The sequence below is a fragment of the Erpetoichthys calabaricus genome, chromosome 12 (genome assembly GCF_900747795.2).
Source record: "Erpetoichthys calabaricus chromosome 12, fErpCal1.3, whole genome shotgun sequence".
Lineage (NCBI taxonomy): Eukaryota > Metazoa > Chordata > Cladistia > Polypteriformes > Polypteridae > Erpetoichthys > Erpetoichthys calabaricus.
This window is the reverse complement of record NC_041405.2, coordinates 85576255-85602050: the sequence shown is the minus strand read 5'-3', so window position 1 is coordinate 85602050 and position 25796 is coordinate 85576255. Positions and strand designations below refer to the sequence as shown.

At 38.5% G+C, this 25796-nt stretch overlaps 1 protein-coding gene across 2 annotated transcripts in view; it reads left to right on the top strand.

The window, feature by feature from the left end:
* Positions 1-25796, top strand: part of arhgef6 (Rac/Cdc42 guanine nucleotide exchange factor (GEF) 6) — a 172873-nt gene that overhangs the window by 84418 nt on the left and 62659 nt on the right. For both annotated transcript variants that reach the window (XM_028815801.2, XM_028815800.2), the window contains exon 10: positions 16400-16538. In XM_028815801.2, coding sequence (XP_028671634.1) covers positions 16400-16538 — 139 coding nt within the window. The remainder of the gene's footprint in view (positions 1-16399; positions 16539-25796) is intronic.

Here is a 25796-nt window from a genome sequence, read left to right as displayed (position 1 = left end):
GGCAAAGAGGCGGGTATCTGTGCAAGTGTTTTAAATAATGAAAGGAAAAAAAGTGCTTTGAAATCGAGGACCCCCAACCAAGAGGGCTTACAAAACAAAACGCGACAGACAGGCATATGCAACTTGTATAAAATATACACAATAATTACAACGGTGTTGAAGCAATGATGAAGTGAAAGAGAGATGCTAAACATGGGTGGCCACGTTGTGCCTGCACGTAAATCCCAACCAATGTATATATCTGAACGGATCTATCTGAACCAATATATATATTTGAACGGATGTATCTGAACCGATGTATATATCTAAACCAATGTATATCAAACAATATATATATCTCAACCAATATATATATTTGAACGGATGTATTCAAACCAATGTATATATCTGAATGGATGTATCTCAACCAATGTATATATATCAGAACGGATCTATGCAAACCAATTTATATATATCTCAACCAATGTATCTAAACCAATGTATATATTTGACCGGATGTATTCAAACCGATGTATATATCTCAACCAATGTATCCCAACCAATGTATATATGTGAACCGATATATATATCTGAACGGATGTATTAAAACCAATGTATATATTCAAACCAATGTATCCGAACCGATATATATAACTGAACCAATGTATATATTTACGAACCAATCTTTTTTTCCTGAACGGCCCCTCATAGTATGTGTATGTATTTATGTGTATATGTATATATGTATATGTGTGTGTGTATATGTATGTGTATATATATGTTGATATGTGTATATATATGTATATATATGTGGATGTGTATATGTATATATATATATATATTGTAGAAGGGAGCAGCCCGGACACAGACAGGCAGACACGTTGCAGTCCATCACCACACGTTTATTTACACTCTTATTATTTACAAGTCACTAAGTGCACCGCCACCAACAAACCCCAACAGTCTCCCAAAGTCCTGGCTTCTCCTCCAAGCCGTCTCTTCACTGCACACACACACTCAGGGCCTCTCCTTGCCGCCTCCTCTGACCTCGTCCACCTCCTCACCCGACTCCAGCCTTGATTGCAGGGCGGCGGCTCCTTAAATAGGCGGCTGATTGAGGGCCGCACCCGGCCTCCTGCCACAATATGTATATATATGTATATGTAGACATGTGTATATGTAGATATGTATATATATGTATATGTATATATATGTTTACATGACCTCTTTAACACACTACTTCTCCGCCGCGAAGTGCGGGTATTTTGCTAGTTATTAAATATAAGCAACATAAATAGGTTTTGTATTTGTTAAAAACAGTCAGAGAGCAAAGATAATGTTTCAGTAATATACTATAATTTAAATGTAATGAATTATTATTATTATTATTATTAAAGAGGAAGCAGCAAAAGCATTTGACCAGACTATTACAGTACTTATCTTGATATTGGAACAACCTTTGATAAGGTGCTTCATGAGAGGCTGGAGATCAAACTAAAAGTGATATGTTTATACACATGGATATGCTGATCCATGTAAAAACTGGCTTAAACATAGAAAACAACAGTTTAAGGTACAGAGAACATTTTCTGCATTAGATGATTTAAAAATTCAGTCTCGCATAGCTCAAGGCTGAGGATGGTATTTTTTTATAAATGATCTAGATAAAAATAGTAAGGTGATTGAGTTTGTACATATCATTAATGTTGCTGGAACAAATGATAGTCGGTAAAATTATTAAATGAACATGGACAGAATTCACACATGAGAGGATCTGTAGCAAATGCCATTTACTATATATAAATGCCATTTTTCTTACACATAAGCAAGTAAAAATAGTTGATATAATTATACAATGGGCATTTGAAACTTGGAAGTACACCATTCTGGGAAGGACTTTTATTGTACCAGTGTAGGAAAGGGAAGAAATTTAACTTGGTTAATTAGTTTTCAGTTTTGCCTTTGGCAACACTGGTAATTAATTAAATAATTGGGTAAGGGCAAATGTTGCTGTAGGTGTGTTGGGTACACGAGTGTGTTCAGCACTACAATCAGCTAATGCAGGTACCTGTCCATCATTTTTGATTTCCAGATTTTTTAATCAAAATCAGAGTTCGATAAGTGCCTGTGTAGTCCCCCCCAGGCGAACAATGCCATAGGCGCGTCAACTGCACGATCATCTGGGGGTGATCAGTTGATGCAGGCACCTGACTTTCATTTTTGATCTCCAGATTCCGATTCAGCAATAATACGCAAAAAAAAAAAAATAGATACGCACTAAGTATTTTGCTTTGCACTTTCGCTTCGCCGTCTCGCCTAATGTCTATGCCATTCTAGACATTGTTTACTCTACAGTACTCATGCACATGCAGGGATTCGATGGTAAGTCAATGAGTCTACCAGTCCCCTTGCAAACAGGGTCTACCTATAACACAATGGTGCATTTTATTGACATTTACAGCTTTTTTTTCTCCCTCTGCTGCTAAATGTCTAGTCAACCCCTTTTTGTCGACAGAAGTCTACATCTTCTCAGTTTCAGAGTTCAAGTGTTTTGGCCTGAGCAATTAAGATGGCTAACTGGGTGATAGGTTTCATGGTGCACTGTGTGGAAGGAAAGTCCAAAGAGATTTTATTTAAGAAAAAATATACAACAGAAAGAAACCAACTGTTGATTTGGAATATATTGTTCAATAAAAACATGGGAGCACGGTGGACCCTGATTAACGAATTTATGAAAGTATGTCTTCACATTAAAAGTTGTAATACATAGTATAATTTACAAAGTATACTTTAAATCTCAAAGTAGTCACATCTCAGAAAAGTTAGATGAATAAAGATGGATAAACTCTGTTGGGATGATTTATATGTTCTTATCAAATCTTTTCTTATGTTAATATGCTCTTCTTTCCCACAACATAAACATAGCTTGAGTAGTCATTCATAAACTTTCTCCCTATCTACCAAGCTTATGTAGAATGTATTGTCAAATTTTGACAACCACTAAATTATCCATGCAGTACTTTTGTTATTTTGGTTTGAATTTGAGGTTTGACTTTTAATTGGAAGTTCCGTTTTTTGCAGCTCATCACATGCTGCATTGAAAAGCTGGGAAGCAAACATAAAATAAGGTGCATTGTGTAAATGTTAACACTGATTAATTTCTTTCTTGGTGGTTTTATTCAGTTTTGAAAGATTACTCTTGAAGAGACAGGTAATCCAGTATAGACAATATAGTTTTATAGGTTTAATATACATGACCAATTCTCAGCAAAGCACATTTTTCTGCTAAGATTTTAAACACAGCTTCATTAGCCAGGTTTGTTTATACATAACATTTTTAAGTGTAAGGTGACGTAAAATTCATTCTAAGTTGAATGTTGGTTTAAATTATTACGGTTGATTTTTATTGATGCACTCAAAGGGAAAGAACAGAAACTGCCTTGAATTCGGCTTCTGTAGCATGGTAGTGTGTTAACGCGAATAAATTAAGCATGTGTTCCTCCTTTTGAGGATGCAAATATTTTAATCTTTACTACAGCAGATTAAGAAGTCAAATCCTAATATTCTGCTAAATAAATAAAGTTGAAATTATTTCTAGTGCTTTGAGTACTGAGAAAAGCGCTATATAAATGTAATGAATTATTATTATTATTATTTTTCAGAAAAGGTAGGGTATTTGAACACACCTTTACCAATATACTAGAATACGGTGAAGTTGCTGTATTAAGGTAAAGACATACTTTACTTATTGGAGTGAACGCTATGGTACAAGTTCCTGATTTCTGTGCTGATCAGAAATCCTTACTGCTTATAATCATAAACTATGTTCTATTGGTCGAATGCCTAGCAGGTTAATGCTCAAACAATTTCCAATTTATATTTTTCTTCCCTGCTATTAACATTCTTAATATGCGGAAATAAGCTTGTCTGCCTCATATCTTTTCAAGCACAATGCATTCTGAATAGTTCATTGCTTATGGCTTAACAGTAAATTCTTTCAGGTAAATCCATGCACTATATTGCATAAAAATCATTTTGTAAACGGAAACCTTTAAAATACAACCACAGAAGGGCTAAGGCTAATTTTAAGCATCTGAAAGTGAATGAATATGCTGGTTGTCTGTGAAAGAAACAGAAAAGATAATGAGATTGTATTAAATGCAGCCTTAGAGAAGTTCTTTTGTTATCAGCAAAGATTGTAGGTTTTTCATATTCAAAAGGTGAGAAAAGCAGTTAATTGCACTGAAAATAAGTGATGTTGTTGTTTAATTTATTAAATTTTATTTTTCATCTTTATGAATATTACATTACTTAAACATAGTTGAGAACTGAGCAAACTTGGGTACAGAAAATGGATAGATGGGTGGTTATATAAATAACAGTTCTGTTTAAAACATTATCTTATGGAAGCTTATTTTTGTTTTGGATGAATAGTATTCGAATGTTATCCAGAATTGTTTGTTGAAACCCATATACAAAGCCTTACATGATTTTGAAAACATTTAGCAAGAGGAGACCATAAAGTTCATGAAGCTCCTTTGAGCATGTAGTTAGTGTCCTAAAAAAACCTGGTATTCAAATCAAACTTTCTGGTGGTTGGAACTCCAATAAGAAAAATAAGAGCAATTACTGAAGCACTTGTCATAAATCAATGATATTACAAAAAGACAGGATTGTGCACAGAGTGCTAACAGGATTGACAAATGGCCATCAGATAACTTATTTATATAGTGCCTTACCCCTGCTCAAGGCAGATACAAAGATGCAAAAAAATAAAGCCTCTGCATGGATTTTTGAATGCTTAAGAAATGTCATAAACTTGTACATCAAACGGTGCAGTGAACAGCAAGACAGTAACAACATTTATTTATATGGCACATTTTCATACAAATAATGTAGCTCAAAGTGCTTTACAGGATGAAGAAAAGAAAAATAAAAGACAAAGTAAGAATTAAAATAAGACAAAACTAATTAACATAGAGTAAGAGTAAGGTCCGATGGCCAGGGGGGACAGAAAAAACAAAAAAAACTCCAGACGGCCGGAGAGAAAAAAAAAAATTCTGTAGGGGTTCCAGTCCATGAGACCGCCCAGCCCCCTGTGGGCATTCTACCTAACATAAATGAAACAGTCCTTTTTGTATTTATGGTTCCCACTGGAAGGACTTGATGATGATGATGGTGGTCATGCAGACTTCTGGCTTTTAATCCATCAATGTAGGAACATCATGATGCTTTGATTAGGTGGTGGTGGCGCAGGTCGCCACCACAAAAAACCAGGAAAAGAAACAGAAGAGAGAGTAGGGGTAGTACGGATTTTAGAGCCACCATAAATAGTTATTATAATGAATTGAATATACAGAGTATCAGGATTAAATTAAAGTGAAGTTATGAGAAGGCCATGTTAAAGTAATGTATTTTCAGCAGTTTTTAAAAGTGCTCCACTGTATTAGCCTGGCGAATTCCTATTGGCAGGCTATTCCAGATTTTAGGTGTATAACAGCAGAAGGCCGCCTCACCACTTCAAACAGTATCCACTCTGTCCAGTGACGCCAGTGTTTACCCACTTGCAGTAGAGCATATCACAAAGGTTACAATCCCAGAAGTTTTTATCTTTTGATATTTGTGAGGTAATTTTATTAATAAAAATCCTTTCAGTAATTTTAGTTAAGCATGCTTAAAGCAATTTTCATTTAATAAACATACAGTAAAAGAATATGCATGATATCCATGGTTAAGTTTCTTTGAGTAGTTCTGTAATGATGCCTTATGAAATTCATACTTTTTTTTTATTATAATTGTTGAACAACATACTGGTAATCTGCTTGCTGGGTGTAGTCTTGCATACTCAGTTATTCTATTTTTTTTTTGTATTTTAAAATAATATACTGAGTTAGAAAAATATTAATAAATGTAGCACTTTTAATTGCTTTCTAGTCACATCTGTATGCTCTGTTTTTGTTTTTTGTTTTGGCAAATGTTGTTATAAGAGTCATGGCTCCATTATGTTTAGCTTGTTACAATTTTTGCTTATGTTTAAAGCTAAAATAAACTGTTGACTTTCTTTCTTTTTTGAAGTTCTTGGCAGTATACTTTTTAATGCACCCTGTTTGGTTTTTTCACCTTCTCACTTTATTTGCTATTTTAAACAATCTTCTGTGTAATATGAAATTTGAAGTTATTTCCATGCACCGAGGAGCCTCTTTCTATAGGATGTGTTTTTGACTGACACCGTGTTATGATAAAAAGGACTAAAGCAATATAGGTTACATTAACCTAAAACTAAAAAGATAGTGTTCTTGAAATATTCAGAGAAATGTATTGTTTTCTTCCTAACATCGGACCTTTTTTGACCATGTGAGTTATCCTGGCAGAAAACACTAACCTGAATTAAAAGCTACAGTAACGTGAATGATATATTGAGAAAGAAGTGATTTTATTATAACAGTCTTAGTCATTCACATTTTCATTTTGCATGATTATTGAAAACTTTGGTATTAAGAACAAAATCTTTAATTTTTCTTTTGCTGTTGGTTTTGCAGTGGACTGGCACTTTGTCCAAGGTTGGTTCCTTGTGCCCAGTGCTGCTAGGATAGGCTGTGACCCCTTGCCACACTGAATGTATTATAAGATTATTCTGAATAACTGTAAACAGTATTTTGGCTAAGGATCTACATGGTGAACTGACTGTTTGCAAACAGCCAAGTTGTTGCCAAAAAAAAGAATACTTGTTCACTGAGGCAGAACCTCTTTTTTGGAGTACATTTCAATTCTTTGCAAAGTTTCCCATTCTAGTTTCAAGCACTGAATTATTTAATTAAGCTTACAGATGTTATGTGAGTTTTGTATTTAAAGTTTAACTTCTGAAAAATGCAGATGAAACATCTGAATTGCTTTGATAGTACATTCACTGTACAATCACATTAAAATGGAAAATTCAACCTACAAACTTAAAGCTAGCCCTAGTACTTAATAAAAACATCAAGTGGTGCTTCAGTTATCCAGTCCTTTATTTTATCATATGTATTACACAAATTCTTCACAGCAACTTTTAACATCACCTGAGAAGTGACTTCCTGAATCAATGGTATGAAGGGCTATCCAATATTTATTGTATTCCTGACACTCGCATAACATTTTCTGCATTGGTCATATGGAGTGCATTTGGTGATCCTTCATTGTAGGCCAGATGCTAGCAAGAATTACGCTTAAATTCAAAAGGTTTTCGTAGTGCTCAGAATACTGTATCTGCCATGTACACATTATACAAATGTTGAGCAGACATTCAAACATACTTAGAACATTCCTGCTGTTCATTGAATTTACAAAAACTTAACTTTGACATTATACATTTGAGTGTAATAAAACAGCTTCACCCATTTTCTAGTTTAAAGTCCTGCTAGCAGTGTTGAGAAAATCATCTGTGTATGACACTACAGAAGTTAAAGAAACAAATGTTAGGTTTATAGATTATCTCAAGTTCTGTTATCCACCTGAAAACAACCATTTCTGCTAAAGGTTAATAAAATAAATTTGACCTAGGGCCAAATTCTCACAGATGCTGTAACAAAAACCGGCCAGTCTAAACTTACCTTACACACATTAACTGACAAAGTCCCTCATTCACTCCTGCATATTTTTATCCAGTTTTCGACTCGCATCACACACACATTAAGTCAGCTCAAATGTGTTACATTTATGTCTACACAAGATAAGGAGTCCTCAATCTTTCCTGAATATTTTCCAAAAGTAAGTTAAATTATTTAAATTGATATTTGTTTTCTTGAATGTCTTCAATGTTTGTATCCAGTCTTGCAACTTTTACTGAATAGCTGTGAAGTAACATTGAAAATTCAGGGTGCAAGTTAGTTATCAGAATTAATTGTCTCACAAGAATATCTCTGTCACAATGTCTTAAAAGGAAAACTGATACAGAGAATCTTCATTTCAGTGATGAACAGACTGGAAAATAATTCTGTATATAGCCCTCATTTGGAAATTCCCAGCTAATCTGTCTGATCAGCAGTCTAACAGTTGCTATCATAAAAAAGCACAACATGAGGTGCCAGTATCTCCAGAATCATGGCACTTTCAATTTATGTTGTCCACCAAATTGATGCCTGGTACAGGAGTATGCCTTGAAAGCAAGCTAAAATCATAACAGACAATATTCTTCTGTTCGCTAACTCAACAAGAATGAGCAGCAAGTGGGTACTGGTTAAACACCAAAAAGCCTTCAGTTATGACAAGTTATTACAAATTGTATTTTTTTCGGTGTTTTTTATGAGCTTGTTAGTGATGTTATTGAATCTGTAAACACTAGTATCACTAGTTGCTGCACATCATATTCATGTTTTGGAAGGTAGTATCCAAATTCAAATAATGGATAGTATCAGTCAGGGTGATCAAAAATCTCAAAGTATTGATAAATCAACCAGCAACACAGACTGTACTGTCCGATATTTGATGGAGCAGAATTCAGAGGGGAATAACAGGAATGTTCCCAGGATGGAGAGAGGTTAAGGGTGCCTGAAACATTAGCTGGATAGTAACACTTACTGAAGGGTAGTATTAAATGCACAAATTCAATTAATTCAAATTTCAAGTATCACAATCTCCTGATATATTAATATTGAAACTCTTGCCCTCTTTTTTAGTATTTGTTCCACATGTAAGGCTACTTTTCTGAAATCAAACTTAACAATTGAAAATTATTCCATTATTTCAGAATTACTGCAAAAGACCCTTTGTTGTGTGCCTCACATGCAGACATTGCTATTGCTTCCACTGTGTGCTAATCCAGAATTTGCCAACTAGTCATAGCTGCAGTAATTACGCATAACTGGAAATGGCATCCTTTTGTCTTTCATACTAATTAATTGTGCATCACATGTACTTTCACCATGTTCATCAAAATGTAGTTGTTATAGTAATGAACATTACTTTGGCTTCAAAAACCCAACATATGAAGCAAATTTACTGTTTGCCGACTGAAGGTTGCTCTTTTGACAAACCTAAACTTAAATGTGAACAGTAACATCACTTTAATTTATTTTGAACTTAATGGAAACTTAATACACGTTGTTGATTTCTGAGACTTTAGGATTAGAATTAGAGTGAATTTTCATTTTTTCTTCTGCAGTATCCCCCTGGGCTTGTTTCAAATTCTGAAGATGATATGAGCGCCTGTGACTTCTTTTTTAAATTGTCAATTCATCTACCAACCCCCTTATAACTTGTTCATGTTCTTTTGAATGTATCAAGAAAATGTAACCCCTACAAATTTTTCCCCAATGGATGTTTAAGATATACCCACATAAAGCCACTGATAAGGAAATTTCAGACTAATATTTTACAAAGCTCTCAAATTCAAATGTCTTTTTATCTCTAACAATTTGTTGGAGACCAGCCCCACAAAAAAGACTGGTTTTTTTTCTAATGTCAAATTTTTTTATATGAATATGATTTTTTTCCTGAATCCTTGCATGATGCATCAGAATCAGATTTATTGGCCAAGTATGCACGCATAAAAGAAATTTTACTCCAGTTTGTATGTATGTCTTAATCCAATTCAATTTCAAAGCAAATTAGGAAAAAAACCACATACTTATTTTAGTATTTTAATGATTTTTTTTTTTTATAATTTAGTTGTGATTTTTAAGCTCATTTGGCAGTCCTGTTATACATAGGCTAGGATGACAACTTGTGCTTATCCACATCACAAGCTGTCATTACTTTGATAATTTTAACAAATAAAACATTTGAGGAATGTAGCAGAAATAGGTAGAAAAGAATCAAAAGGAAAATTACAAAAACAAAAAGTGTCTTGTATTGCATGCAAGAATTAGCATACTTGTGCTTCATCTGTATTTTCTACTTTTCTTATTTTTCTTCAATTACATTAATGTTAAAATGCCACAAGGGGGCACTGCAAAATTCTTTTATGAGCACCATTTTTTTTTTTTTTTTTTGCAACTACTTTCTATTGTAAATATAGACTGAAGTATTTTACAGTGGAAATATATTTATGTACGTATTTTTGCTTGGAACCTATAGGGCACATCAGTGTTATAGATATAAGCTTCAAAATTCGTATAGCTAATTTGATTAAAATCACCTACTGTGCAGATACTAATATTGATTTTTAACTCATTCTGAATAGGACTAAAAATATTTGATCTGATTGGTTAGGTATTTGGTACAATATTATACTCTCCTGTGTAGCTGCATATATTGACTTTGCATTCATTAATCTAGATACAAGTCCTGATCAAAAGTTTAAGACCACTTGAAAAATGGCAAAAAATCATATTTTGCATGGTTGGATCTTAACAAGGTTCCAAGTAGAGCTTCAACATGCAACAAGAAGAAATGGGAGTGAGACAAAACAGTTTTTGAGCATTCAATTAATTGAAAATAACGATTAAATTGAAACAGGCTGTTTTACAGCTGATCAAAGTTTTAGGACCACATACCTTTAAAAGGCCAAATCTGTGCAAAGATGTGGATTCATTGTCATTTTCTGTCAGGTAGTCACACGTTCTGATGGCAAAGGCAAAAAAAAACTCTCCCTTTTTGAACGTGGTCGGGTTGTTGAACTGCATAAGCAGGGTCTCTCACAGCGCGCCATCGCTGCTGAGGTGGGACGCAGTAAGACAGTCATTTGGAATTTCTTAAATGATCCTGAGGGTTATGGAACAAAAAAGTCAAGTGGAAGACCCAAAAAAATTTCACCAGCACTGAGCCGGAGGATCCAATTGGCTGTCCGTCAAGACACTGGACAATCCTCGACCCAAATTAAGGCCGTTACTGGAGCTGACTGCAGCCCCATAACCATCAGACGGCATCTGAGACTGAAGGGCTTCAAAAACAAAAAACGTCTTCAAAGACCTCGTCTCCTTGAACGCCACAGAACTGCTCGTTTGGACTTTGCAAGAGAGCACCAAACATGGGACATTCAAAGGTGGAAGAAAGTTTTATTCTCTGATGAGAAAAAATTTAACCTTGATGGTCCTGATGGTTTCCAACGTTACTGGCATGACAAGCAGATCCCACCTGAGATGTTTTCTACGCGCCACAGTGGAGGGGGCGCCATAATGGTCTGGGGTGCTTTTTCCTTCAGTGGAACAATGGAGCTTCAGGAAGTGCAGGGGCGTCAAACGGCTGCTGGCTATGTCCAGATGTTGCAGAGAGCATTCCTCATGACTGAGGGCCCTCTTCTGTGTGGTAACGACTGGGTTTTTCAACAGGACAACGCTACAGTACACAGTGCCCGCAGGACAAGGGACTTCTTCCAGGAGAATAACATCACTCTTTTGGCCCATCCTGCTTTTTCAAGTGGTCTTAAACTTTTGATCAGGACTGTATAAATGATGCCCATATGCTTAGGTCTGAAATGTGTCGTTTTGAACATTCTGCGAGTGGTTCTTACCACTTGGAGAAATGTTCCCACTCACCTCATGGAAACGCTTGCATCAAGCATGCCGCAACAAATTTTTGAAGTGATCAACAATAATGGTGGAGCTACTCAGTACTGAGTTCATGTTTGGAAGTTTGATTTCTGTTTTGGGGGGGGTTTACGGGTTTTTTTGGAGGTGTGGTCTTAAACTTTTGATCAGCTGTAAAACAGCCTGTTTCAGTTTAATCGTTGTTTTCATTAAACTGCATGCTCAACAAATGTTTTGTCTCACTCCCATTTCTTCTTGTTGCATGTTGAAGCTCTACTTGGAACCTTGTTAAAATCCAACCATGCAAAATATGATTTTTTGCCATTTTTCAAGTGGTCTTAAACTTTTGATCAGGACTGTACCTCCTCACACTGAAACAATGATCACAAGACACCCCACCTCACCACCTGGGGATTGATATATTTGGGAAAATCAGTATATATATTTTGGAGTACTATTTTGCTAAATACATTCCACTGTGTGTGATCTGCTCTTTAGCTGCTCCGACATATGTAGCACCTGCACACCGTTCTTTTGCAGATCAGATATCCTTTCATGGGTAACTGTGAAAGCTCCACGGCTAACGTATTTGTCGCCAGGGACAGGATTGGCCTACTGACATTCTGTCTCATAGTCCGGGAAGAGTGTCAAATCTGCTGGTGTATGTGGATGAAGACCATTATTAAGAAACAACGCACTGTTTCATTAAGTGTGAAGCGCAGTCAAAATGATTGGATTAAATTAATGCTTTTAGGGATTGCATTAAACAAAACCGAATTACAGAAATTTACAATGTGTTAATCACACATATTAACAGCGATTAATCAGCATATATATATATGTATATCACGGCTGGGCAAGTTAACGTGCTATCGCATTAATTAATTAATGCCGACAATTATTTTATCGTGCGTTAATGCATTTTCTATTATCATTATTTTGAAAGCCTTAGTCTCGCTAGCGATCAACAGAAATCAGTGATCTTCTTGTTACAGCGCTTTCCGATACGCTTTTGCTAGAAGGAAAGTTAGCTTTGTTGATTTGATCTCTATTCCCTGCGCGTGCATGAATAGTGAAGAGCAAACAACTCCGTTTTTTTTTCCGTGTTATCGCTGAATCAGACTCTGATTTGTCGGACTCCGATTTTGATGCAAGTGATCTGGAAATGTTGATCGAAAATGAAAGTGATGTACCAGTATCAGCTGATCAGTCCCCAGGTGATCGTGGTGCTGAACACGTTCGTGTGGCGGCTACACCTATGGCAACGTTTGCCTGGGAGGACAGACATTTATGATGACAGGAGGTACAAACCATATTGAGTCTCACTGCAACTGCAAAGACCTCCAGGCAGCTAGCTCACTGTGTATTATTGCTGGCCGTCGAGCCGCTGCTGCTTTAAACAGGCGCAAACAGCAGGCAAAACAGGCAGTAACAGACATTTTATGTTGATTTATGTGTGAAACCATTGCTTTGTGCGCTTTTCAAAAAACTGAATTTTTTGGAAAAAATGTTAGCCCTCAAAGAGTTGCTACTGAACATAGACTGTTTATGCTGTTCCCTGATAAAAGAAAATGTTTCTGCTGGTATCTGTTCAGATAAAAAAGAAAACAGATTTAGAAATGTTAACTTGCTGTTGCTTGGAAGGTGCGTGTTATAATGTTGTGATCGTGGCCCTGGACTATATGTATATATGTATATACATATATATATATACATATACATATACATATACACATACATATACATATACATATATATATATATATATATATATATATATATATATATATATATATATATATATATATACATATATACATATACATATACATATATATACAGAGAACATAACAGCACACTAGCTGGCCAATCAAGAACAGGGATACCATGGTCCTTAAACCATGTACTGGTAGCTTTGGCACTGTGTGCAGGTGCCAGGTTCTTTTGGAAAATGAAATCTGCATCTCCATAAAGTACATCAACAGCAAGAAGCATGAAGTGCTCTAAACTTCCTGGTAGACGGCTGCGTTGACCTTGGACCTCAGAAAACACAATGGACCAACACCAGCAGATGACATGGCACCCCAAACCATCACTGACTGTGGAAACTTTACAGTGGACCTCAAGCAACGTGGATTCTGTGCCTCTCCTATCTTCCTCCAGACTCTGGGACCTTGATTTCCAAAGGAAATGCAATATTTACTTTCATCAGAGAACATAACTTTGGACCACTCAGCAGCAGTCCAAAGGCGAGACGCTTCTGACACTGTCTCTTGTTCAAGAGTGGCTTGACACAAGGAATGCGACAGCTGAAACCCATGTCTTGCATACGTCTGTGCGTGGTGGTTCTTGAAGCACTGACTCCAGCTGCTGTCCACTCTTTGTGAATCTCCCCCACATTTTTGAATGGGTTTTGTTTCACAATCCTCTCCAGGGTGCGGTTATCCCTATTGCTTGTACACTTTTTTCTACCACATCTTGTCCTTCCCTTCGCCTCTCTATTAATGTACTTTGACACAGAGCTCTGTGAACAGCCAGCCTCTTTAGCAATGACCTTTTGTGTCTTGCCCTCCTTGTGCAAGGTGTCAATGGTCGTCTTTTGGACAACTGTCAAGTCAGCAGTCTTCCCCATGATTGTGTAGCCTACAGAACTATACTGAGAGATCATTTAAAGGCGTTTGCAGGTGTTTTGAGTTAATTAGCTGATTAGAGTGTGGCACCAGGTGTCTTCAATATTGAACCTTTTCACAATATTCTAATTTTCCGAGATACTGAATTTGGGACTTTCATTAGTTGTCAGTTATAATCATCAACATTAAAAGAAATAAACATTTGAAGTACATCAGTCTGTGTGTAATGAATGAATCTAATATACAAGTTTCACTTTTTGAATGGAATTACTGAAATAAATCAACTTTGTCATGATATTCTAATTTTATGACCAGCACCTGTATATATGTATGTATATGTATGTATGTGTGTGTATGTGTATATATATATATATATGTGTGTGTGTGTGTGTGTATGTATATGTATAATACACAAACCTGCAGATTAGGTGGATTGCTGTTGGTAAATTAGTCTCTGATGGTTTGTGTGTTTTTACCTTATGGTGGGCTGGCACCATATCCAAGGATTGTTCCTGTCTAGTGTCTGATTAACATTTTCTTCTGTATGTAAGTATGTAAATAGTATGAAATCTTTTTTTCACAAATGCCTTTTTGAATGTTAAGTTTCCTGTTTCCTGTCTAGTTTATTTAAGTGGAGAATAAACAGCTCCTTTTTCAATGCACCTAATTTTTAAACACAAAATAATACAAAACTGACTAGAACTTTATTTCACTTGCTTAAAGATTCATTCTGTAGCTGTTATATGTAGATTATGTACAACAACATGAAAATAAGAAGCCTGATTAAGCAAAAACGCTGCAGTTAACCTTTGATTAAAGTAATTGCCATCATAACAGCCCACCTCATCCAAGCAAAAATCTGCAAGCATTTGGTGTTCTGGGGCTGGGTTAGTAACCAACAAGGGGGCTCTGCCCCCAGCTCGCTTCGCTCGCCTACCCCCTGCGTTTTGAACCCGTGCCCGCTGGGCAGCCGTAGTTTCAGACACGCGTTGTAGGAGCTTGCGTTGTTTTGAATCCTGCTTCTGCGGTTTGAGACGCGCGTTGTAGGTGTATATCCGTCAGTCGGGCTCGTTCAGTTTGAACCCGTGCCTGTTTTGCCCCCGCAGTTTCAGACGGTGGGTCGCGTTTGCCGTTTTGTACGATCCCAAGCAGCACATTATTCCTAACTTCACTCCGCAGTAGTGCCACGCACAATATGGCGGTGACGCCTGCGCCTTCACTACGCAGTAGTGCCACTCACAATATGGCAGCAACGCCTGCGCCTTCCGTATTATGTCGGGTTTTACCATGCTGTGTAGGCTCCTTTGCCTTTCGTACTTTCCCGCGCCTTCCGACGCGCGATGTCGGTGCCTGCACCTTCCAGGTCTGCCTCCGCTGTGTGGTGTGGACGTTTAACTGTCATTTTTTCTGCTTTTATATTCTGTATCTCGCTCTGCATGTGTTTCGTGCCTAGGTTTTTTTGAAGCTGTTGCATTCCAGTTTTCATCATCTGTAACCTGCTCTCCATGTGTTTGGCCCCGTTCTTTAACCTCTTTATGACGTTTTACTTTGTTTCCTACTCTGTTTTTTATTTCTGACCTCGCTTTATCCTGGTTGGGGCATGTCAGACGGTTCGTAGTCTCTCCCATTTCGCTCTGGGGCGGGGGGGCTTTGTGTGGCGCCTGTGCACGTTCGTAATCTCTCCCGTTTCACTCTGGGGAGGGGGGCTTTGTGTGGCGCCTGCGCACTATGTCTCCTGCGTCCACGGGCAGGTCCCTGCGTCCATATCCGGTTTACCATTCTCGGTTAGTAATATGGATGATGGTAATGTTCATATGTGTTGTATACAAGTCTGTGAGCCCTCTAAAGTTGAAAGCAAATTAGAATGATATATAGTACTGTATTAATAAAATGTTATATTTTGAATTAAAAATGTTAGCAATATGTAGCAAAGTAGCAAGAGTAGTTTTTTTAAGATATGTTCATCAAAAAAAAAGAATTGTATCTAAAAGCCCAGTTTTAATAGTAGTATTCTTGAGCTCAAGAATTCTGTTCTTTAGGGAAATCATAGGGATCAGATTCCTATTCTGAATTATTACAATGCTCCTAGTTGAAAACACAGTATTTTTTGCTTTAAGTGCTGTATATCTTGCATTGTTGTATATTTGGTAAACTGACTAAAAAAGTGTGTCAATATAAACATCAAACACTTTGAAGTATTATTTATTGTATGCAAGTTAGACTCAGACATATTTTCTAGATGAGGCTTTGATTTTTGCACTTTAATGCAGGAACCATTCGAAAATGACATTAGATGATTTTGTGACTGCCCATTTGTTTATTTATTTATTGTTTTTCTTTTTTAAGTGAAGAACTGGAACGGCTTATGGAGAGTCAAGGTGCAAGCAGTCCCGGAATCCTCACGTTAACCACAAGTCTGAGCAGACCGTTCATGAGACTAGAGAAATACCCAACTCTTATGCAAGAGCTGGAAAGACATGTTGAGGTAATTCTCAGTGCTTATTAGTGTCAGCATAAAGACAACTGATTTCTTAGTAACATTTGAACCAAAGTAGGAGTATTATTGGGCTTTTTCTCTCAGGAATAGTTGCACACTTACAGGCTTGGCTGTTACCCGAAAGGATCTGTAAGAGTTCATTTTCCCCTTTGACATTCTGTCTCAATATCAGTTTACCAGTACTTTGAGATCTTCTAATTTAAAGCTGTGTCTAGTTACTCACTGACCTGGAGTTTGCAGTTAAACTACTTTTCATTTTTTCTTTGATCCATCTTTATGCTTGTACTGCTTTTACACAACAAATCAGGCTATATGCATCAGCTCACCTAACCCATTTGCTGCAAATGTATATCATGCTGAGCAGCAAATATAAAAAAATCTTACATATAGTTGATTATTCCTGCTGTTTGCCAGGAAGGGTTCTTGCTGGAAGTGGCACCAAGTAGAAAAATGAGCAAAAGTGTGTTATTGCTTCTGTTTAAACTGTTTTGGTGACCTTTCTTTTACAGTGTTTTTTTTCTACTTTTTGAATCCTTCTGCATAATAAATATTAATTGTAATTCAATTTATTCTTATAAAGAAAGCCTCTGTGTTGGCATGGAGGAATCCTCAGCAATGTTGAACCCCAAATTTATATGGCTGTAGGTCCAGATTTGACTCCTTGTGTAAGGCCATCTAGTGTAATGGCACATGGTCCGTCACTAAGAGTATATGCATGGCTGAGAAGGTAGTACATTAGCTGATGAATGCCCCATTTAATTTCCAGGGCTTCTTCCTGTTCCATTGCTGCATACCTGGTCTCCAGGTCCAGTAGTTTCTGGCTCAGGTACATTATCGGTGTTCAACACCATTAATGCTTTGGCTCAGCACTGCACCAAAACCAGTGTGTGAAGCTACAAGTCTAGAGGTTAAAAGGGAGGGAAAAATCAGGAGTCATCAAGCCAGTGCTGACATGATGGCCTGCTTAAGGTCACAAAATGAGGCCTCTTTTTTTTTAATCCCTTACCACTGTGGTAGGAGCATGCTTTTTTGTCAAATTAATCAAGGTCATTGTTCTTTTGGAAAAAACAGCACAAACTGGCGCTAGACATAAAAAAAAAAAACTTGAAAATTCTGATTGGTTCACAGCCTGGACCAATGCAGGAGTGTAGAGATTTTAGAATACTGTGGCCAAACTGTCCCTCCACCCATCATGTAGTCCAAGTATTTGGCCTCAGTTGGCCCAAAATAACATTTTTTTGGGATTATTCGGAGCCCAACTTCACAAAGTGCAAGAAAAACCACTCTGACGTGCTTCAGGTGTTCCTCCCATGTGCCGGAACAGATGACAAAATCATCTAGGTAGTCAGAGCTATGGGAGTTGTGGGGCCATAGCACTTTATCTATTAGAAACTAGAAAGTGGCCAATGCCCTTTGCAAGCCAAATGGGAGGACACAATACTGCTAGTGTCCACAGGGGTTACTAAACGAGGCCTTGTCCTTAACACACTCTCTAAAAGGAATTTGCTGGTACCCTTTCATCAGGTCAAGTGTAGTCAAGAACTGTTCTTTCTCTAGCTGCTTGAGGAGCTCATCCAATTACAGTATTGAGGTATGCATCAAATCAGGAGACTTGATTCAGCTGATGGAATTCATTGCAAAAGAACCAGCTGCTATCTGGATTTGGGACCAAAATGATGGAGCCAACGAAAAAACTCGTAAATCCGGCCCACCTTAAATCCCTTCGCACCTCTCCGTCAGCATGTTTTGTCTTCTACTGTAAATGTGTCATTAAGCTCAAGCAGCAAACAGCCTGCTATACCATCCCCCCACCGCCTCAGAACGGGCAAGAAGTTCTCCCAGTTCCTGCCTTGATTGATTATATGGGAGTGAGCAACCCAGAATTGTAAGGGGAAATAATTTGATGTGTGTTTTGTGTCTACAACAATCTATGCAAACACATTGTTAAAACAGAAACCTTTTTCACGTTTTAGTAATTAATGACAAAATGTAGACATGATCTGTATAATGTGTGAAGGCTGATGGCCAAAGATCAAATAAACACTTTCACAAAAGGTGCAAGTACAATATGACAGCTTCAGTGGTGCTGTGGTTAGAACTGCCGATTTACAATCCAGAGGTCGTGAGTTCGAAACCAGCTCCCCTGCAAATTTACTGTTTTGAGTAGTTAGCTGCTGTTATTGTTAATATTATACAATAAAAACATACATTTGAATTGTGCCTGTAATAGCTGGTGTAAATTTATAGGACTTGTAAAAGTTAGCGTTTTTTTTTTTTTTTTTCATTTTTATTCTCAGTCATGATCATGATACTACACCCACCCCCCGACCCCAGATCTGACGTGGTTACTTTTATCTGAAACTGGGAATAGCTGTAGATGTAAGTGGTGTTTTGAGACAATGGAACTGGAAATGCTCAGATCTGGATGGATAAAATCTGACACACAAACACAGGTGAATCTGCCTTCTTCGTATCTCACCGTCACTTAATTTTTTTTTATTCAGTTTTATTGAGGGTTCCTGCTCACGCTGAATTAGTATGCACCTTATGGTCCATGATGTCAAAGCTGCACTGACAAAAAACAGACATAGGTACAGTGCATCCGGAAAGTATTCACAGCGCATCACTGTTTCCACATTTTGGGAAGTATTCACAGCCTTTGACATGAAGCTCAAAATTGAGCTCAGGTGCATCCTGTTTCCCCTGATCATCCTTGAGATGTTTCTGCAGCTTAATTGGAGTCCACCTGTGGTAAATTCAGTTGACTGGACATGATTTGGAAAGGCACACACCTGTCTATATAAGGTCCCACAGTTGACAGTTCATGTCAGAGAACAAACCAAGCATGAAGTCAAAGGAATTGTCTGTAGACCTCCGAGACAGGATTGTCTCGAGGCACATATCTGGGGAAGGTTACAGAAAAATTTCTGCTGCTTTGAAGGTCCCAATGAGCACAGTGGCCTTCATCATCCGTAAGTGGAAGAAGTTCGAAACCACCAGGAGTCTTCCTAGAGCTGGCCGGCCATCTAAACTGAGCGATTGGGGGAGAAGGGCCTTAATCAGGGAGGTGACCAAGAACCCAATGGTCACTCTGTCAGAGCTCCAGAGGTCCTCTGTGGAGAGAGGAGAACCTTCCAGAAGGACAACCATCTCTGCAGCAATCCACCAATCAGGCCTGTATGGTAGAGTGGCCAGACGGAAGCCACTCCTTAGTAAAAGGCACATGGCAGCCCACCTGGAGTTTGCCAAAAGGCACCTGAAGGACTCTCAGACCATGAGAAAGAAAATTCTCTGGTCTGATGAGAGAAAGATTGAACTCTTTGGTGTGAATGCCAGGCGTCACGTTTGGAGGAAACCTGGCACCATCCCTACAGTGAAGCATGGTGGTGGCAGCATCATGCTGTGGGGATGTTTTTTAGCAGCAGGAACTGGGAGACTAGTCAGGATAAAGGGAAAGATGACTGCAGCAATGTACAGAGACATCCTGGATGAAAACCTGCTCCAGAGCACTCTTGACCTCAGACTGGGGCGGCGGTTCATCTTTCAGCAGGACAATGACCCTAAGCACACAGCCAAGATATCAAAGGAGTGGCTTCAGGACAACTCTGTGAATGTCCTTGAGTGGCCCAGCCAGAGCCCAGACTTGAATCCGATTGAACATCCCTGGAGAGATCTTAAAATGGCTGTGCACCGACGCTTCCCATCCAACCTGATGGAGCTTGAGAGGTGCTGCAAAGAGGAATGGGCGAAACTGGCCAAGGATAGGTGTGCCAAGCTTGTGGCATCATATTCAACAAGACTTGAGGCTGTAATTGCTGCCAAAGGTGCATCGACAAAGTATTGAGCAAAGGCTGTGAATACTTATGTGCATGTGATTTCTCAGTTTTTTTATTTTTAATAAATTTGCAAAAACCTCAAGTAAACTTTTTTCACATTGTCATTATGGGGTGTTGTGTGCAGAATTCTGAGGAAAAAAATGAATTTAATCCATTTTGGAATAAGGCTGTAACATAACAAAAGGTGGAAAAAGTGATGCGCTGTGAATACTCTCTTGATGCACTGTATATATGATATTTGGAATAACTCATTTTATGACCTGTATAGTACATTTCGGAAAACATTGTGGCAGAGATGCAACATTACTTCTATTATTCATATTCATTCGCATGCCTTCTTGCGATTGTAATCAGTGACCGCGTTTTTTTTTTTTTTCTCGATCTTGCCCATGCAGTCTCCACGTTTTGGTGATTGGTACTGTTTCTTTTGTACTCCAGGAAATGCAGAGAAAAGAATAGTACAGACAGGTCAGTTTCACACTATATGCAATCATCAGATTCAAATGTTAACAGTTCACACACACAAGGACCGTCCTTTCTATGTTTACGACATGTGTATCTGTTGCAATATACACACTTTTCTCTGTGCTGTGTTACTATTACACTGAAGGGGCTGGGGAAGCGGCAGTTTTGGAACAGGAGCTTGTCGATGTTGCATCCTCTTTTGTTTTATCCATCGCCTTTTCTTGTAAGAAGCGACAACGAAGTTCCTCTGCAAGGTGAGCCATGAACATTCTTCTTTTCTCAGTGGACCCCATGCATGCCTTGCACAGTACATGTGCGTTGATCGCTGCCAGGTCAAGCTTGTTATAGTACAAGCAACCAGCCACCTACCTGCTTGCTCCTTCTCGCACTGAATAAGCTCATGCCTTCTGGTGCACAATGTCAAAGCAGCACCGGGCAAAAAAGTAAGAAACAAATATATGTGACATTTTGAAGAAATCATTTTATGACCTGGATAGTACCAATCAGAAAACATCATCGCACTAATGCAATATTATTTGAAAACAAACCTCCTCAGATCGGGTGTGAATTAATACTGGCACTGTTAGTTAGAGTCAGATCAAAAGGTGGGGGGCGAGGGAGAGCGTCAACGTGACTGAGAGAATAAAACTGGAAAAAAAAGCTGACTTTTACAAATACCATACATACATTTACAGCTGATCTGACGCTGTTCATTTTCAAATAATATTGCATTAGTGCGATGATGTTTTCTGATTGATACGATTCAGGTCATAAAATGATTTCTTCAAAATGTCACATATATTGTCTCTTTCTTTCAGGTGTGTAATAGAAACCACAGCATAGAAAGAAGTGTGTACATTGCAACAGGTACACATGTCGTAAATGTAGGAAGGATGGTCCTTGCTTGTGTGTGAACTGTTAACATTTGAATCTGATGATTGCATATAGCGCTGAATTGACCTCTCTGTACTATTCTTTCCTCTGCATGTCCTGGAGTACAAAAGAAACACCACCATACAGCAACATGTGGGGACTGGCAAGATTGGGGGAAAAAAAAAACACATGGTCACTGATTACAACCGCAAGATGTTATGCAAATGAATATGAATAATATGAATAATATTGGATCAGTTCCACAATGTTTTCTGAAATGTACTATTCAGGTCATAAAATGAATAATTCCAAATATCATATATACCTATGAGTGGGGACCCAAAAGTAACCGGAATTTTGTTGTTGTTAGGTTGGTACTTGTAGTACGTGGTTGGGCCGCTAGGGCGATCTAGTTACACTCCTCACAAGTCAGTCTGCCAAGTGCCATCAGTCTGGAAGGTTGTGCTTGTGTTCAGTGAATTTTTTTGTAAAAGTAGGTTGCGCAACAGTGTGAGAAGGAAACGCCCTGATTTGTGGGAGTCGGGCGATTGGTTCTTTCATCATGACAACGCTCCATCTCACACTGCTCTCAGCATTCGCCAATTTTTGGCAAGAAACGGTATGACAACCCTGAACCACCCACCCTACTCAACGGATTTAGCTCTGTGTGATTTCTTTTTGTTCCCTCGGATGAAAAAAGACTTGAAAGGAAGGCGTTTTGCTTACGTGGAAGAGGTAAAACAAGAAACAACCAGAACATTAATGGGCATTACTTCAGACGAATATAAAAAATGTTTCGAACAATGGAACAAACGGTTAGATAAGTGTATTTCTGCCAATGGAGAGTACTTTGAAGGAGACTAATTGTAGTTTGTACAGAAAATTAAGTTAAACACGTTTTAAAAATATTTCCTGTTATTTTTGGGTCCCCCCTCGTATGTCTCTTGTGTTTTTTTTTTTTTTGTTTTTTTTTAATCAGTGCAGCTTTGACATCATGGACCATAAGGTGCATACTAATTCAGCGTGAACAGGAACACTCAATAAAACTGAATAAAAAAAAATCAAGTGACGGTGAGATACGAAGAAGGCAGATTCACCAGCGTTTGTGTGTCAGCTTTTATCCATCCAGATCAGAGAATGTCCAGTTCCATTATCTCCAAACACCACTCACATCTACAGTTATTCCGTTTCAAATAAAAACTAACAGCGTCAGATCCCGGTGGGGTGTGGTAGTATGTATCGTGATTGTAAATGAGAGAATAAAAGTGGAAAAAAAAAACGCTAACTTTTACAAGTCCTATAAATGTACACCAGCTGTTACAGACACAAATCAAATGTATGTGTTTACTGCATAATAACAGTAAGAGTAACTCACTACTGAAAACGGTAAATACAGGAGGCAGTCAGGATCGAACTGGGAGACTCTTGATTACAAGTCAGCAATTTTTACCGCTATGCAACGGAAGCTGTTGTATCATCCTTGAACCTTTTGTGAAAGTGTTTATTTGATCTTTGGACTTCAGGCTTCACACATTATATAGTTTATGCCTACATTTTGTCATTTATTACTAAAATATGAGAAACGTTTCTGTTTTAACAATGTGTTTACACAGATTATTGTAGAAACGGAACACACATGAAATGCATGTGTTCCAAATAACGATCTATTATTTCCACTCTAAAACTCCAGCACTTCACTCCCATATACAGTGCATCCGGAAAGTATTCACAGCGCATCACTTTTTCCACATTTTGTTATGTTACAGCCTTATTCCAAAATGGATTAAATTCATTTTTTTTCCTCAGAATTCTACACACAACGCCCCATAATGACAACATGAAAAAAGTTTACTTGAGGTTTTTGCAAATTTATTAAAAATAAAAAAACTGAGAAATCACATGTACATAAGTATTCACAGCCTTTGCTCAATACTTTGTTGATGCACCTTTGGCAGCAATTACAGCCTCAAGTCATTTTGAATATGAAGCCACAAGCTTGGCACACCTATCCTTGGCCAGTTTCACCAATTCCTCTTTGCAGCACCTCTCAAGCTCCATCAGGTTGGATGGGAAGCGTCGGTGCACAGTCATTTTAAGATCTCTCCAGAGATGTTCAATCGGATTCAAGTCTGGGCTCTGGCTGGGCCACTCAAGGACATTCACAGAGTTGTCCTGAAGCCACTCCTTTGATATCTTGGCTGTGTGCTTAGGGTCATTGTCCTTCTGAAAGATGAACCGTCGCCCCAGTCTGAGGTGAAGAGCGCTCTGGAGCAGGTTTTCATCTAGGATGTCTCTGTACATTGCTGCAGTCATCTTTCCCTTTATCCTGACTAGTCTCCCAGTCCCTGCTGCTGAAAAACATCCCCACAGCATGATGCTGCCAGCACCATGCTTCACTTTAGGGATGGTATTGGCCTGGTGATGAGCGGTGCCTGGTTTCCTCCAAAGGTGACGCCTGGCATTCACACCAAAGAGTTCAATCTTTGTCTCATCAGACCAGAGAATTTTCTTTCTCATGGTCTGAGAGTCCTTCAGGTGCCTTTTGGCAAACTCCAGGTGGGCTGCCATGTGCCTTTTACTAAGGAGTGGCTTCCGTCTGGCCACTCTACCATACAGGCCTGATTGGTGGATTGCTGCAGAGATGGTTGTCCTTCTGGAAGGTTCTCCTCTCTCCACAGAGGACCTCTGGAGCTCTGACAGAGTAACCATTGGGTTCTTGGTCACCTCCCTGACTAAGGCCCTTCTCCCCCAATCGCTCAGTTTAGATGGCCGGCCAGCTCTAGGAAGAGTCCTGGTGGTTTTGAACTTCTTCCACTTATGGATGATGGACGCCACTGTGCTCATCGGGACCTTCAAAGCAGCAGAAATTTTTCTGTAACCTTCCCCAGATATGTGCCTCGAGACAATCCTGTCTCGGAGGTCTACAGACAATTCCTTTGACTTCATGCTTGGTTTGTGCTCTGACATGAACTGTCAACTGTGGGACCTTATATAGACAGGTGTGTGCCTTTCCAAATCATGTCCAATCAACTGAATTTACCACAGGTGGACTCCAATTAAGCTGCAGAAACATCTCAAGGATGATCAGGGGAAACAGGATGCACCTGGGCTCAATTTTGAGCTTCATGGCAAAGGCTGTGAATACTTATGTACATGTGCTTTCTCAATTTTTTTTATTTTTAAGAAATTTGCAAAAATCTCAAGTAAACTTTTTTCATGTTGTCATTATGGGGTATTGTGTGTAGAATTCTGAGGAAAAAAAATGAATTTAATCCATTTTGGAATAAGGCTGTAACATAACAAAATGTGGAAAAAGTGATGCGCTGTGAATACTTTCCGGATGCACTGTAATGAAGGTTGGAGCAGGTTGTGGCCGTTCTGCGGCGGTGGGGGGATAGAATAGTAGGCTGTTTGTCTTGATTGGCACATTTACAGGACAAAAGACGCTGACGGAGAGGTGCGAAGGGATTTAGGGTGGGCCGGATTTACGAGTTTTTTTGTAGGCTTTGGTAATTCTAGTGTTAAACATCAAGCGCCACTTCCACTCTTTTTGCTATCGGGAGTCAGTATTAGAGTTTCCTGACAATCACCCACAGGTCAGTAACAGCATCATGCATGATTAGAAAGCTCCTGACAGGTTTCTTATCCACCACTTTTGGGATGGACTGAATAGCTGCTTTGAACCCTAATTTTCCCTATTTATAAAGAGGAAGGGTGTGGTTCCTTCTCCTTTCACGGTTTCTTCAAGTTGACATTATATAAACGCTTGGTCAGTCTGCGATTTGGCTGTTTCACCAAATAGTCTACCAAACCACTTCTTTCTTTAATCTCATAGGGTCCCTACAGATGGGCTAACAATTTGGAATGGGAAATAGGGATAAGGCTACGGTGGGCTGGCGCCCTGCCCGGGGTTTGTCTCCTGCCTTGCGCCCTGTGTTGGCTGGGATTGGCTCCAGCAGACCCCCGTGACCCTGTAGCTAGGATATAGCGGGTTGGATAATGGATGGATGGAAATAGGGATAAGGATTATGACTTGATCACTGGGATGGAATTCACAGAGGGTCAAGCCACA